General features: G+C 38.8%; 1 protein-coding gene across 1 annotated transcript; it reads left to right on the top strand.

The window, feature by feature from the left end:
* Positions 1-3,795: 3,795 nt before the first annotated feature.
* LOC143019762 (uncharacterized) lies at positions 3,796-12,684 on the top strand. Its single transcript, XM_076175745.1, has 5 exons — positions 3,796-4,362; positions 5,097-5,201; positions 5,905-6,016; positions 7,496-7,738; positions 11,296-12,684. The coding sequence occupies exons 1-5, from the start codon at positions 4,156-4,158 to the stop codon at positions 11,502-11,504; spliced, it is 876 nt and encodes a 291-aa protein (XP_076031860.1). The 5' UTR covers positions 3,796-4,155; the 3' UTR covers positions 11,505-12,684.
* The last annotated feature ends 790 nt before the right edge of the window (positions 12,685-13,474 follow it).

The following is a 13,474-nucleotide window of genomic DNA, read 5'->3' as shown; positions in this document are numbered from 1 at the left end:
ACGTGACGCCTTGCAGCCGTCCACGTAGCGGGTTCGATGCCCTCTCAGGTCAGAAATGGTGACGTCACGAAGATTCGTGGGGGTGGGGTGGGGTGGGAGAAGGGTTAAATCCCATAACCCTCCCCCCCCAAAAAAAAAAAAAAATCGGGTAAGGAATATTGATGTGGCGAGGGCAATTGTCCCGTTCGTTCTCACTTCACCTTGGGAGACAGTGGGTGCTGTATTTTCAGTCCTCGGGATAGATATATATACACGTGTACATATACTTTTACATGTACCCGTGTACCTATACATATACGATGGTATAAGTAAAATACACCGGACGTTCCGAACCCTGTTCAGGTTCGTCTTCAGTGTTTGCAACGATAAAGTTGTTAGATCCTGACTCAAAATGGAAACATGCGGCCCACTAGGAGTGGACCATGGGAACCCCGCCGCGAGATCGGGAGACCTCCTTCGTCTCTCCCATCCCGAAAATCTCATGACATCGATCTCATGAGCCCAATCAGGCTGTCACACAGTGGCAGCTAAGTGTCCTTATCGCCCGTCTTGGTAACACTATGTCCATCACTACCGTCGCCAAGGTGCAAGTATCGCTTACGTAATACCAATTGTTTTTTTTTTTTTTTTTTTTTTTTTTTTTTATCCAGTTCTATGAGGAATCTCAAACTTTTCGATGAGCAGGGTGTCTATCGGAAAGCTGACACTTTTGGGACATGTCGTTGGTGCCGTACCGTGTCATTCATAAAGGTTTTGGGGGTTTCGGGAAGAGATTTTCGAGTGATAAGGAAGATGACGTCGACGCTGACGACAATGATGTCGAAGTCAGCTCTAAGAATGCCATACTATGTCAGGCGTTTTATATTCACTAAAAGGCGATTTTTTGCACACACACACACACACACACACACACACACACACACACACACACACACACACACACACACACACACACACACATATATATATATATATATATATATTCATATGCATATACATATATATACATGTATATAAATATATATATATATATATGATTTCAAGAAGTCTACAGCGACAATGGCGTTGTTGAGCTTATATTGAAGCTTTAATTTGTCTCGTGCAACAAGTTTCTGTGCTGGTTCCAAATAGCTGAGAAGGTGTCCAAAAGACATTTGGTGCGGTTTTCTCTTTGTTTAAACAAAGAGAAAACCACACTTAATGTCTTTTGAACACCTTCTCAGCTATTTGGAACGAGCACAGAAACTTGTTGCACGAGACAGATTAAAGCTTCAATATAAGCTCAACAACGCCATTGTCGCTGTAGACTTCTTGAAATCATATATATATATATATATATATATATATATACATGTATATATATGTATATATATGTATATATGTATATATATACATATATATATATATATATATATATATGTATGTGTGTGTGTGTGTGTGTGTGTGTGTGTGTGTGTGTATGTACAATATTAAATGGGTCCCATTGATTAGAGATACATTTCAACAACCACAGTGCATTTTAATTCTAAGCCATTAACATCGGGAGACCCAATGGAGGCCACATGTAGAAATTGAAATGGGGTACTGCCAAGGACTCAAACCCAGCAATCACATGACAAGTGCCGTAGCGTAGTTGGTAAGTTACTACGGCACTTGCCATGTGACTGCTAGGTTCGAGTCCTTGGCAGTACCGCATTTCAATTTCTGCATGTGGCCTCCATTGGGTCTCCCGATGTTAATGGCTTAGAATTAAAGTGCCTTGTGGCTGTTAGAATATATATATATATATATATATATATATATATATATATATATATGTATATGATGTAAGCGGAATAGGAAATACAGGAGTCTTAGTCTTGAGTTTATTCCTGACTAGTTTCGCAGGTATGATTTTTCAAAGGAATAATACCTGCGAAACTAGTCAGGAATAAACTCAAGACTAAGACTCCTGTGTTTCCTATTCCGCTTACATCAACCTGTCAGAATGTCTCAACAATATATGTATATATATATATATATATATATATATATATATATATATATATATATATATATATATATATATTAATAACAAAGACCAAAGCACTCGTGAGGGAAGCGAACACCACCGGAGGCCAAACATTCCCAAGGTAGCCGGGGCAGCAAAGCCGGTGCTTATGCCTCAGTGAAAAACATCTTCACGAGAACCATCTAATCACACCTTCACGCGGAAACCAATACTCACATAACGGCGCCACCAATTAACTCCTACATGTCACGTGTTATAAACATAACATTGCCGAATAGAACGAGTGATTGGTGGAAAGATAGTCCAATTGGACAGAGGCTTTGTTCGGGGTCTGATTGCTTGTAATAAAGCTCTTTCGAAACACACATCAATACCAAAGCTTTATTTGGACTCCGTGAGGAGGGAATGTATTCAATTTGATAACGGTGAAGAGACAGTCATCATGCACAAATGCCATTGTGGTAGAAAAAAAATGAGTAATAAAACATTACAAGGAGAAATAACTGATCGTGGAAAAAAGTGGAATAAGGATCGATAATAAATTCAGAAATATCTTGCCAAGGATTCAAAGAATATAGTGTTGTTTCATTTAGTTGCAGAGAACACACAAATGTCTAGGATTAGGGATATATATATATGTATATATATATACAAATATATATGTACACACACACATATATATATGTATATATCATATATATATATATATATGTATATATATATATATATGTATATATATATATATATATGTATATGTATATATATATATGTATATATATACATACATAAATATAATGTATATATTATATATATATGTATATATATGTATATGTATATATATATTTGTGTATATATATGTATATGTATATATATATTTGTATATATATATGTATATGTGTATATATATATATATATATATATATATATATATATATATATATATATATATATATATATATCAGACACATTGAACACATATTACCAATTGATGAAATAAACTAGGTAATGTAGACTTCAAAAATAAAGAAATAGCAAATATTGATGAGGTTCTATTTAACCAATGTACTGGAGGATCAGTGCAATCACTAAATGAGGCAGGAAGTAATATTAGGCGTAATAACCCATTTACAAGTAAGTCCAGATACATCAAGCTTTGATTTGCTTTTGGGGCCGTGCGGTAGCTCAGTAGATACCGTCTTGAACTTATGGGCAGTTGGTCGCGAGTTCGAATCCCGGGACCCGTTGCGGGCTTGCTGAGTTGGTTCCTGATAGCCCTGGCTAGGTGGGGAAGTGACTAACGTCGGCCTTAAAAAAAAAAAAAGCTTGTCGCAACTGACAGGTCTTTGCCCTACCATGGGTTTCCTACCATCCTACTGCCACGGAGTACGATATATATATATATATATATATATATATATATATATATATATATATATATATATATATATATATATATATATATATATATATATATATATATATATATATATAATATATATATATAATATGTATATATATAATTATTATTGCCAGGACAACACCGAGTACTTGGAAAAAGAAGACTATATAAGAATTATGGATAGATGTAGATGATTCTATCTCCTATTCTGTGAGCAAGGACAATATATAGAATAAGTTACAGGAAAATTATGTATATTGAAACGTACAATTTACTCGGGAGGAAAAGGAGAGGAAATTGCCATTCATACAAACTGGTCTGAAGAATGGTGACAACTTATCCCTTTCTTAATTTTTTTTTTTTTTTTTTTATGCTGTGGTTCTACTCAAGTTTGGCTGTGGTTGTGATCGTGATTGCTACTTCTTCACTGTCTTCTTCTGTCCTTTCTTTTCGTCTCTTCTTCTTTTTCTTCGTTTTACATTTCTTCTTCACCTTCTTCGTCTGTTACATAACCTTAGCGTGAACTTGGACCCGCTGTCTTGTTTATCAGGTCTTTGGCCGGACTTTCTATCAGTGCCCTGAATCAGTTGGAAGTGTCGGTTTGACATACGGTCGCCACGAGCAAGAGTCCGATAAGATTAAAGGCGGCACGGAGTGCCAGTCCTCGGCGACTGTCGATCTACCTCCACTTCCCTCATGTAGTCGGCACGGTCAAGTCGTGGAGAGAATCTCAAAATACCACAACATGTGGGACGTCCTCACCTGTGTTCTTTTGTGCCTCCTCGCGTCCGTTCTCGGCACCGCGAGCTCGGAGGGTCCGTGCAACGATGTGGCACTCTCCATGGCCCTGAACAAGTGCACGGAGGCACATAATTCGCTCCTGGCGCAGTTAGGGAACAAACCAGAGAAGGATACGGATGAGGATCTTGTCGCCACGCTGCGGGTTATCCGAGTAAGTGGATGTTGAAGGTTTTCGTCTTTGCGAGTGAATCATCCTCGGGGTTTACATCTCATCCGCTGTAGTTTGTTTTGTGTGGTGCTATGTTTAGTGGGGACATTATCCGTCCGTGGTGTATACGAAAGAGCCGGGCGTCTCAATAAGCAATCTGGTAAGGACTAATAAAGACGAGCAATCAAAAGTGTGTAAAACAGATACAAGTGGAACAAGCCTAAGGAAGAATTACAACGAGATGGATGGATGAGATGGAAATGAGCTTCGAATCCACGTGCAATGTCAGTTAAGCAAGATAGAGAGTATTCAATCAGTAGAAATATGCTGATGGAGATTGTGAATGGATCTATGGCTGACGCGGCCTATAGGGACGTTCCTCGCATCCTCGTCGTAGCTGAGCGAGTGCAGAGAGGGGTGGGGTTAGGAGTGGAGGATCGTTACATGGTATAGCTATAGCGTAGCTGTGAACTGCTACATTGCTTTTGACTCACGCAGTTCGGAGAAGGAGGCAAGATGATCTTTTGTTTCTGATTTGTAAGAGTAGAAGGTGAGTGGAGCTTTAAGAGTGATGATGTGTATATATATATATATATATATATATATATATATATATATATATATATATATAATATGCATACACACACTCGAACACACACACACACACACAGAAATTCTGTTCCTTTCCAAATGATAAATGATTCGATTATATATATTTATATCCTTATCTTTGGCAGAGAGAAAAAATGCAAGAAATATTACGGCCTATTGAAAACCGAATAGAAGCAATGCATAAGGCCCTGGAATCACTTGAATCCCATTTCACTGCTCTGTCAGCTCAGGTAAGATCGTATAGCTTATCTATGCTCAAGGAGATGATTGTCATCTGCTTCCACACAGTTCTTGGTCTGTTATCCATTGTCCAGTACGTACGAAAGCAAAGACACAGATTCTGCGTGTATGTATGGAGAGAAAGGCACACACACACAGACACACACATAGACACACACACAGACACACACACACACACACACACACACACACACACACACATGCACCCACACATATACATTCACACACATACACACGCGCGCGCACATATACACACACACGCACACACACACACGCACATATACACACACACAGACACACACACACACACACACACACACACACACACACACACACACACACATACACACATATTCATAAATGCATACATACACAGACACACACACATACAGAGATTCATAAACAGACACACACACACATACACAGATCCATAAACATACACACATACACATATTCATACACACACACACACATTCGTAAATACACACACAAGCGCGCGCTTGCGCACACACACACACACACACACACACACACACACACACACACACACACACACACACACACACACACACACACACACACACACTGAGTTCAAATCTCACTTGTACCATATCTACATATATATGAAACACGATCTTGCCCCTATTTATTACCAAATTGAAGATAATCTTCTCTACCACTCGCTGCAAACAGAACTCCGAAGTTCAAGAACAGCTGAAGTCAGTGGAGGATGGTATTGAAAACGTTCGAGTTCTCGCCGAGAGCGCCTACGAGGGAGCCGAACATGTGTACATGGAAGCTACAGGTAAGGTGAACATGTCACTGATGCATATGTTGATGAACAGAGTTGCATAATTGCGCCTGTTGCAATGGAGTACTACGGGGAGATATGTTTGATGCAGAATGCTCAGAGGTAGATTCAGGAGGAGTCATGCAGATACGCGCACACACACACACACACACACACACACACGAATCGTGGCGCAGTGGTAGCCATCGTGACTGCCACTACGGCGGCCCGGGTTCGAATCCCGCCCAGGGCTGAAATGATTTAAGTGTTGCTGCGCTGCGAGTCGTTACTCCAACTTTTGTGGGCGGGGAGTTGGGTGTGTGTGTGCGTGTAAGGTCACAGTAATACCCATAGATCGGTCATATATGAGCTCTGAGCTCTCTTCTGGGAGGGAAATAGCTGTCGATCACGAGTCCAACACGTGATCCAAGACCATGATGAATCACATACACACACACACAGTTCGAGATCCGCCCAGGGTTGAAAAATATTCAGCATCACTGCACTGTGAGCTGGTACGCCAGTTCTGGTGGGCAAGTTGTGTGTGTGTGTTAGGTGAGAGCATTACCCATAGATCAGGACATATATGAGCTCTGAGCTCTCTTCCGGGAGGGTAATAATTGTTGATGATGAGTCCAACACGTGATCCAAGACCGTGGTGAAACACACACACACACACACACACACACACACACACACACACACACACACACACACACACACACACACGCACACGCACACACACACCTCTCTTTCGTGGCGGAGCGGTTAGAGTTCCCGGCTGCCATTACGGCGGTCCGGGTTCGAATCCCGTCCAGGGCAGAGATAATTTCAATATCGCTGCGCTGCGGATTGTTACTCCAACTCTCGTGGGCGGGGAGTTTTGTGTGTGTGTGCGCGTGTAAGGTCACAGCATTACCCATAGATCGGTCATATACTCGTATATGAGCTTTGAGTTCTCTTCCGGGAGGGAAATAGCTGTCGATCACGAGTCCAACACGTGATCCAAGACCATAGTGAATCACAAGACTTGCTGGTGTAATGGATCACGTCACGGTCTGGAAAGAGAAAGTCATGTATTCGATTTGTCTAAAGCAAGGGAATTCTTGTTGATGACCTTCCCCAGGAGTTGATGAAATAGAGAGGAGTGAGTGACCTTGGCAACTTGAATGCACCCGGTAAACATCAAGTTAACCTTTTCAAAACTTATCGTGGAAGTATTTAGTCTCTTTACATATTGATTTAAGAAGGAAATAGGCAAATACTGACTTACCAATAGAGTGGTCAACGAATGGAATAGACTTAGTAACCGTGTAGTGAGCGCTGAAACTATCGGTTGTTTTAAGGGAAGGTTAGATAACTATATGGATGGGGATGATAGATGGTAATGGACATGGAACTGCCTAGTGTAGGCCTCATGGTTTATTGCAGTCTCTTTCATTCTTATGTTCTATGTTTTATTATCTTTATACAACTGACCAACTCTTTCCCCAGAGGGATGTAAGCCTTCATACAGGAGAGTGGGCGAAGATTGTTTGTACTTGCACACTAAGACGAAGATGACCTGGGATGATGCTCGTAGGCATTGTCAAGCCCTGGGCGGTGACCTCGCTGTGCCCTTCGACAGACAAAGGAGTGAGTATTTCCTACGGCAGGAGCATTCGTACCTCAAGATGACCGACCCACATCCTGCCTTGTATGAACTTCTCGAAGCTCAGCTACGTGAAGACGAAGGAGGTAAGTGAAATTATCCTCTTTTGTTTATTAGTTATTTTATTTATTTGTGTCTTTTATCTGTTTGCTTATTTGTTTACATATCTATTCAATTGGTTATTTATTTATTCAATTGTTCCTTAATCTATTTATTCATTTGTTTATTAATTTATCTTTTATTTTTTTATTTATCCATTGATTGATTTACTTATTCATTTATTCATGCATTTATTCATTTATTTTATTTATTTTTTCATTTTTTAAGAGTGGGATTGATCTCAATTTGTGTCCATTTATTTTATATTATTTGTTTATTTGTTTATTATTTGTCTTTATTATTGTTTATCATTTATCATTATTTATCTGTCAATTCATTATTATTTACTATTTACTTTTTTGTGTATAATCTAACTATACCTATTTATTTATTTTATTTATGATTATTTATATTATCATTTATGTTTATTTATTCATTTATTTATTATTATTATTATTCTTTTCGCATCCGACCTAGTTATGGACCAAAAGGTCTCCTGTCGGCATGCTACTCTTTTGTAATCCTTTGTAATCCTTTTCTGTATGGCTAAATTTACTCTCTGGTACATGGCATTATACAAACACCATACAACGTCCTGCTCTTGTTTTGAAACGAGAAATTCCAATTTCTCAGTACCATTGGGCAGGTAAGTTAGTGCGAACGACTGATGAGCGATGGAGCAAGTGTGTTACTGAGTGGACGCCTCGAGTTAGGAAGCGTGGAAGAGGGAGACCAGACAGAAGGTGGAGGGACGAGATAGAGAAGTTCGCAGGAGTGACGTGGCAGAGGTTGGCGCGGTTGTGTGAATTATGGAATGCTATGAAGGAGGCCTTTGTTCAGCAGTGGACTCGGGATGGCTGATTTGATTGATTGATTGATTGTTTTCCCAACCTGGCTTGTATTCTCACTATTTTCTCGGTGTTTGTAAATACAAATGAAGGGACAATTAGCTCTAAGGGGTTTACTGTGTGTTCTTGGTGTCAGGGATTAAAGAGTGCGGGGTGATCTAATAGAGGTATTTAAATGGGTCAAGTGCCTTAAAAAAGGTGACAAACAGGCAAGGTCATCATGTTCAGGCAGCAGGGCAGGATTCGTAGTAATGGGTTTAGGTTGGGCAAATTTGAGGTTAAGGAAGTAGGAAAGAACTGGTTTTCCTACAGAGTGGTTAACGAATGGAATAGACTAATCATGTAGTGAGCGCTGAAACAGTTGGTTGTTTTAAGAGATTTGATAACTTTATGGATAGGAATGGCAGGTGGTAAGGGACATGGAACTGCTTAGTGTAGGTCTTATGGTCTCTTCCAGTCTCCTCTGTTCTTGTGTTTCTAAGAGTTTTTTTTTTCTTATGTTCCTAAGAGTTTTTTTCCTTATGCTACTAAGTGTTTTTTTCTTATATTCCTAAGATTTTTTTTTTCCTTAGGTTCCTAAGATTTTTTTTTTTTTTTCTTGTGTTCCTAAGAGGTCTTTTTTTTCTTCTTTTCCTTCTTTCTTTTCTTTTCTTTTCTTATGTTCCTAAGAGGTTTTTTTTAATGTTCCTCAAAGGTCTTTTCTTTTCTTTTCTTTTCTTATGTTCCTAAGAGTTATTTTTCCCTTATCTTCCTAAGAGGTATTTTTTTTATGTTCCTAAGATTTTTTCCTTATGTTCCTAATTTTTTTTTTTTTTTTTTTTTTTTTTTTTTTTTTTTTTTTTTTACATCTGGTGCTATTACATGTTACCAGAGCATCGGTGAAATATTTTCCCCAGTTGTACAATCACGAGGAAAAGTTTTATTCTACGCAACAGTTCTTACAACGTCGATATTTTTTTCGAGTACGGGATATATATTTTTCTATGCAGTATTTAGATTATGGTTAGATTTTTTTTATTAGATAACAAATATTCACAGACAAAGAATTTGAATTTTATATCATAGAAAACTCTGAATAATAACTTTTGTTTGTGACTGTACATGTATGACCCATCGATGCACAAAATGTATTGGATTAGAATGTAATTTATTATTATTATTATTATTATTATTATTATCTTTTTTTTTTTTTTTTTTCTTTTTTAATCAATGTTTAAGTGGTCCGAATCGATAACCAGATAATGTCTTTAAATGAGACAAGTTTCATAGCACTAAGTCACCTTTAGGACATTAAGGCATCTCTAAGGCTCCTTTCACATGTATCGACTTTTCGACGTGCACCGTCCACGACGCGACGTCGTGCTCTCAAATAACCATGGACATCTATGGGCGCTTTCGCATGTGCTTGTGGTCGTGACGTGTGAAAGTGTCTATAGGCACCCATGGTTATTTGAAAGCACGATGTCGCGTCGTGGACGGCGCACGGCGAAAAGTCGATACGTGTGTTTGATATTCGCTTAAATGTATAACCAAGGTTTAAACTTGTTCAACTTCTCTCATTTAACCCAGTTCAATCCAGCGGCGCCCTTTATGAATTTGATACTGACTGAAATCGAACTATTTTATTCAACCGAAGGATGTCATCTACGTGGATGAGAGAGATGACCCTTCATCCAAGAGGAGTTAAGATAAGAGGAAAACTAGGATGGTGGATGGGAGTGTAATGGGTGGAAGTGGATGCATACCTTTGACTTGGTTTCCTCCCTTTTAAGGGGGGAAAATCACCCCATAACCACTTCAGTTCGACTCAAATTCTCGCGCGCAGCATCGGCTGTCATATGTACGATGCATCACACTTCTCGCATCATAAAATACAAAGTCACTGCTGTATTACTCGTTCTCTTTTACTCTGAGTAATAATAAACACAGAAAACGTGACGAAGCCAGTTCACAGAATCCGAGGGTTAATCATGTACCACTACAAAAAAAAAATATATATATATATATATATATATATATATGTACATATATATATATACATATATATATGTATATATATATATATACAGGTATATATATATGTGTGTGTATGTATGTATATATAATCAAGACGCCGACGCCGGTATCCTTGTATACCCACTCGCGCCTCATGACGCCTACGTAGGCGTCATCGTACCAAAGTGTTGGGGAAAGAAGCCCTTAGTATACTGTATAGATAGATAGAAGGGCAGGGTGCACTGACCCTTTGCTGCGTTGTGAAACCCAACGAAAATGTACAAAGGGCAAAGGTGATGATTTCGACCACACCTGAACGTCTGGTTTAAATTTGAACCGATATGGCAGTGTCCTTCCCCAGCACCACCTGTTGTTGACAACAGGCGACTCTTCGTCATAAGAACATAAGAATGGGGGAGACTGCAAGAGACCATAAGGCCTACACTAGGCAGTTCCATGACCTTTACCTCAACTCATATTTACCCATAGAATTATCTAATATCTTCTTAAGACAGTCAACTGTTTCAGCGCTCACTACATGATTACTGTAAGAACATAAGAATGGAGAAGACAAGAGACCATAGGGCCTTCACTAGGCAGTTCCATGTCCCTTTCCAAATGTCATCTGTATTCATAGAATTATCTAATATTCCCTTAACACAACCAACATTTAACAACGAGCTTCTGGTCTCTCCTTCCAGTTGCAACTGGAGCCTGGCTGGGAGCCATAGACCAGGACTGGAACGGAAGCCTCGAGTGGCTGACCGGCGGTGAGGTCAGACACCTCGAGGGCTACGTCGAGGAGGACATGGGCCAATGCCTGGGACTGTACATTGACATCGAAAGGAGGTATCAATCTTGGGTCACAGCGTGCTCCAACGAACGCTATTTCTTCTGCAAACAGGAGTGATTTACAGAGTTGGGCGCGTTCCTCGGGTGCTTTCCGCTTTAGTTTGACCGCGGTTAGCGCTCCCAAATTATTAAAGCAATATAGGTGCCAGTATAGTATGTGGCTTACGAAATTTTCCTTTGGTATAGTATGTGGCCTTCCGGACTTTTATTTCTGTATGAACCTGTCTCTTAAGCTTTAATAATTTGAGAGCGCTAACCACGGTCAAACTAAAGCGGAACGCACCGAGGAACGCGCCCAGCTCTGGTGATTTGAGGGACACACGCGGGTTGGGAGCAAGTTTTTTTTGGATTGTGTTCGATTGCGCGCGTTTGAGGTCGAGGAAAACCAGGGCTGTGGAGCCGGAACACAAAACCTCCGACTCCTCTATTTTTGGCACCACCGACTCCGACTCCGACTCCTCTTCATGTAATTAACTGATTATGGCCTACATATTTTATAAAACCTATACAACACACATACGCTCCAATCTTGAGTAGACTTATATCATTATAACTGGTTTATATCAAATAATAAATATATATGCTATAATGTGGCTTTCCTATGTTTGACCTCTTCATTAATACTTTATAAGTGAAGTAGAGACAAAACTTTTGAAAGGATATTGAAGAAAATTCAGTAAAAAAATATTCTATAATGTAAGACATTTGGCATAATATATATCTTTGCAAATAAGTGATAAGTACATTTCAAAAACAAAAATACTGTACTTTATAACAAAGGTTGAAATATAACCTTTGTAAAGGATATACAAACCTAATAATAAAAAAATATAATGGAAGATTTTTTTTTACATATATAGTTTTGCAAATACAAAATAAAAAATGAAAATACTTTATAAAAGAAGTTTAGGCAAATTTCTTGAAAGGAAACAGTAAATATAGAGAAAATAAACCTTATTGATACGAGTACGGTACAAGGTCGAGTGTTACAGCTGAACATGTATGATACTGAAAGGTATATGTATCATACATACTTTTTGGGTATCATTATCCTTCATATGTTTTCATACCTTCTTTTGTCTTAATGTACTGAAATTACTGACACAAGTACCTCTTGGTTTAACTACATACTGGTACTGCTATGCGATTATTGCGATGGACATTACTCTGGTTCTGGAACCGATCTTATCGATACGAGTACAAAACAAGATACAGCTGAACATGTTTGAAACGTGAAACTTTTTTTTTCAACTTTAGATATCCTTATTTCAATAATTCATTGTTAAAAAGTATAGAGGGGGAAAAAGAAGAGGAAAGGAAAGAAGAGATAGTATTATTGCGTTAGTCTACAGTTGAAATCATAATTATCCTACTGTTTGGCAACACAGCAGTGGGAGAAACCACCAAACTGATGGAGTGATGGAAACGATGCATATGGAACTTGACAGGAATATTACAGCTCCCGTGACTGTGTGTCAACAGAAGGTGTAAAATTGAGGTGTTTAATTTATTCAAGTAATACTTTGGATGTTTATCGGTCTATGTATAAATTTGAAAGCCAGCGTTGCACAAGGACGTTTTGGGGGTTTAGTGGAATGACCACGAAGATAAGACGATGAGATTTATTACATTTTATAAAACTATGTTTTTTTTTTTTATATAATCTACTTATAAGGAGTGTGCACTGCATAACTCTACAGACTAAACGAAGGCCTTATAAAGTGTAAATTTAACTGGAGTCGGAGTCGGTATATTTTTACCGACTCCGACTCCAGTGACACCGTAATTGCTTCCGACTCCGACTCCACAGCCCTGAGGAAAACCGAAGAGAATTTATGTGACATGATGGATGTAACTCTCGGTTAATCCCTGTTGAAGACAAAGTTCGTGTTTTAAGCGCCACTAAGCGCAAATACTGTCAGGGAGGGATTGTTTTAGAAGATACAAGATCTCTATATATTTTCCAGTGTCTGTCAGTATGTATTATATTCGTGAAGAGCTGGAGTCCAGGAACCATTGTATAGACGA

Source organism: Oratosquilla oratoria, chromosome 38 (genome assembly GCF_046742065.1).
Source record: "Oratosquilla oratoria isolate Oo_2021 chromosome 38, ASM4674206v1, whole genome shotgun sequence".
Taxonomy (NCBI): domain Eukaryota; kingdom Metazoa; phylum Arthropoda; class Malacostraca; order Stomatopoda; family Squillidae; genus Oratosquilla; species Oratosquilla oratoria.
Note: the sequence above shows the minus strand (reverse complement) of the source record. Positions and strands in the feature narration are given on the sequence as shown.

Bases quoted from the DNA above. Each gene is read 5' to 3' on its own strand.
- LOC143019762 (XM_076175745.1), top strand. From the start codon at position 4,156: ATGTGGGACGTCCTCACCTGTGTTCTTTTGTGCCTCCTCGCGTCCGTT. The intron at 4,363-5,096 runs GTAAGTGGATGT...TATCTTTGGCAG, and splicing joins CCACGCTGCGGGTTATCCGA to AGAGAAAAAATGCAAGAAAT. The intron at 6,017-7,495 runs GTAAGGTGAACA...CTCTTTCCCCAG, and splicing joins TGTGTACATGGAAGCTACAG to AGGGATGTAAGCCTTCATAC.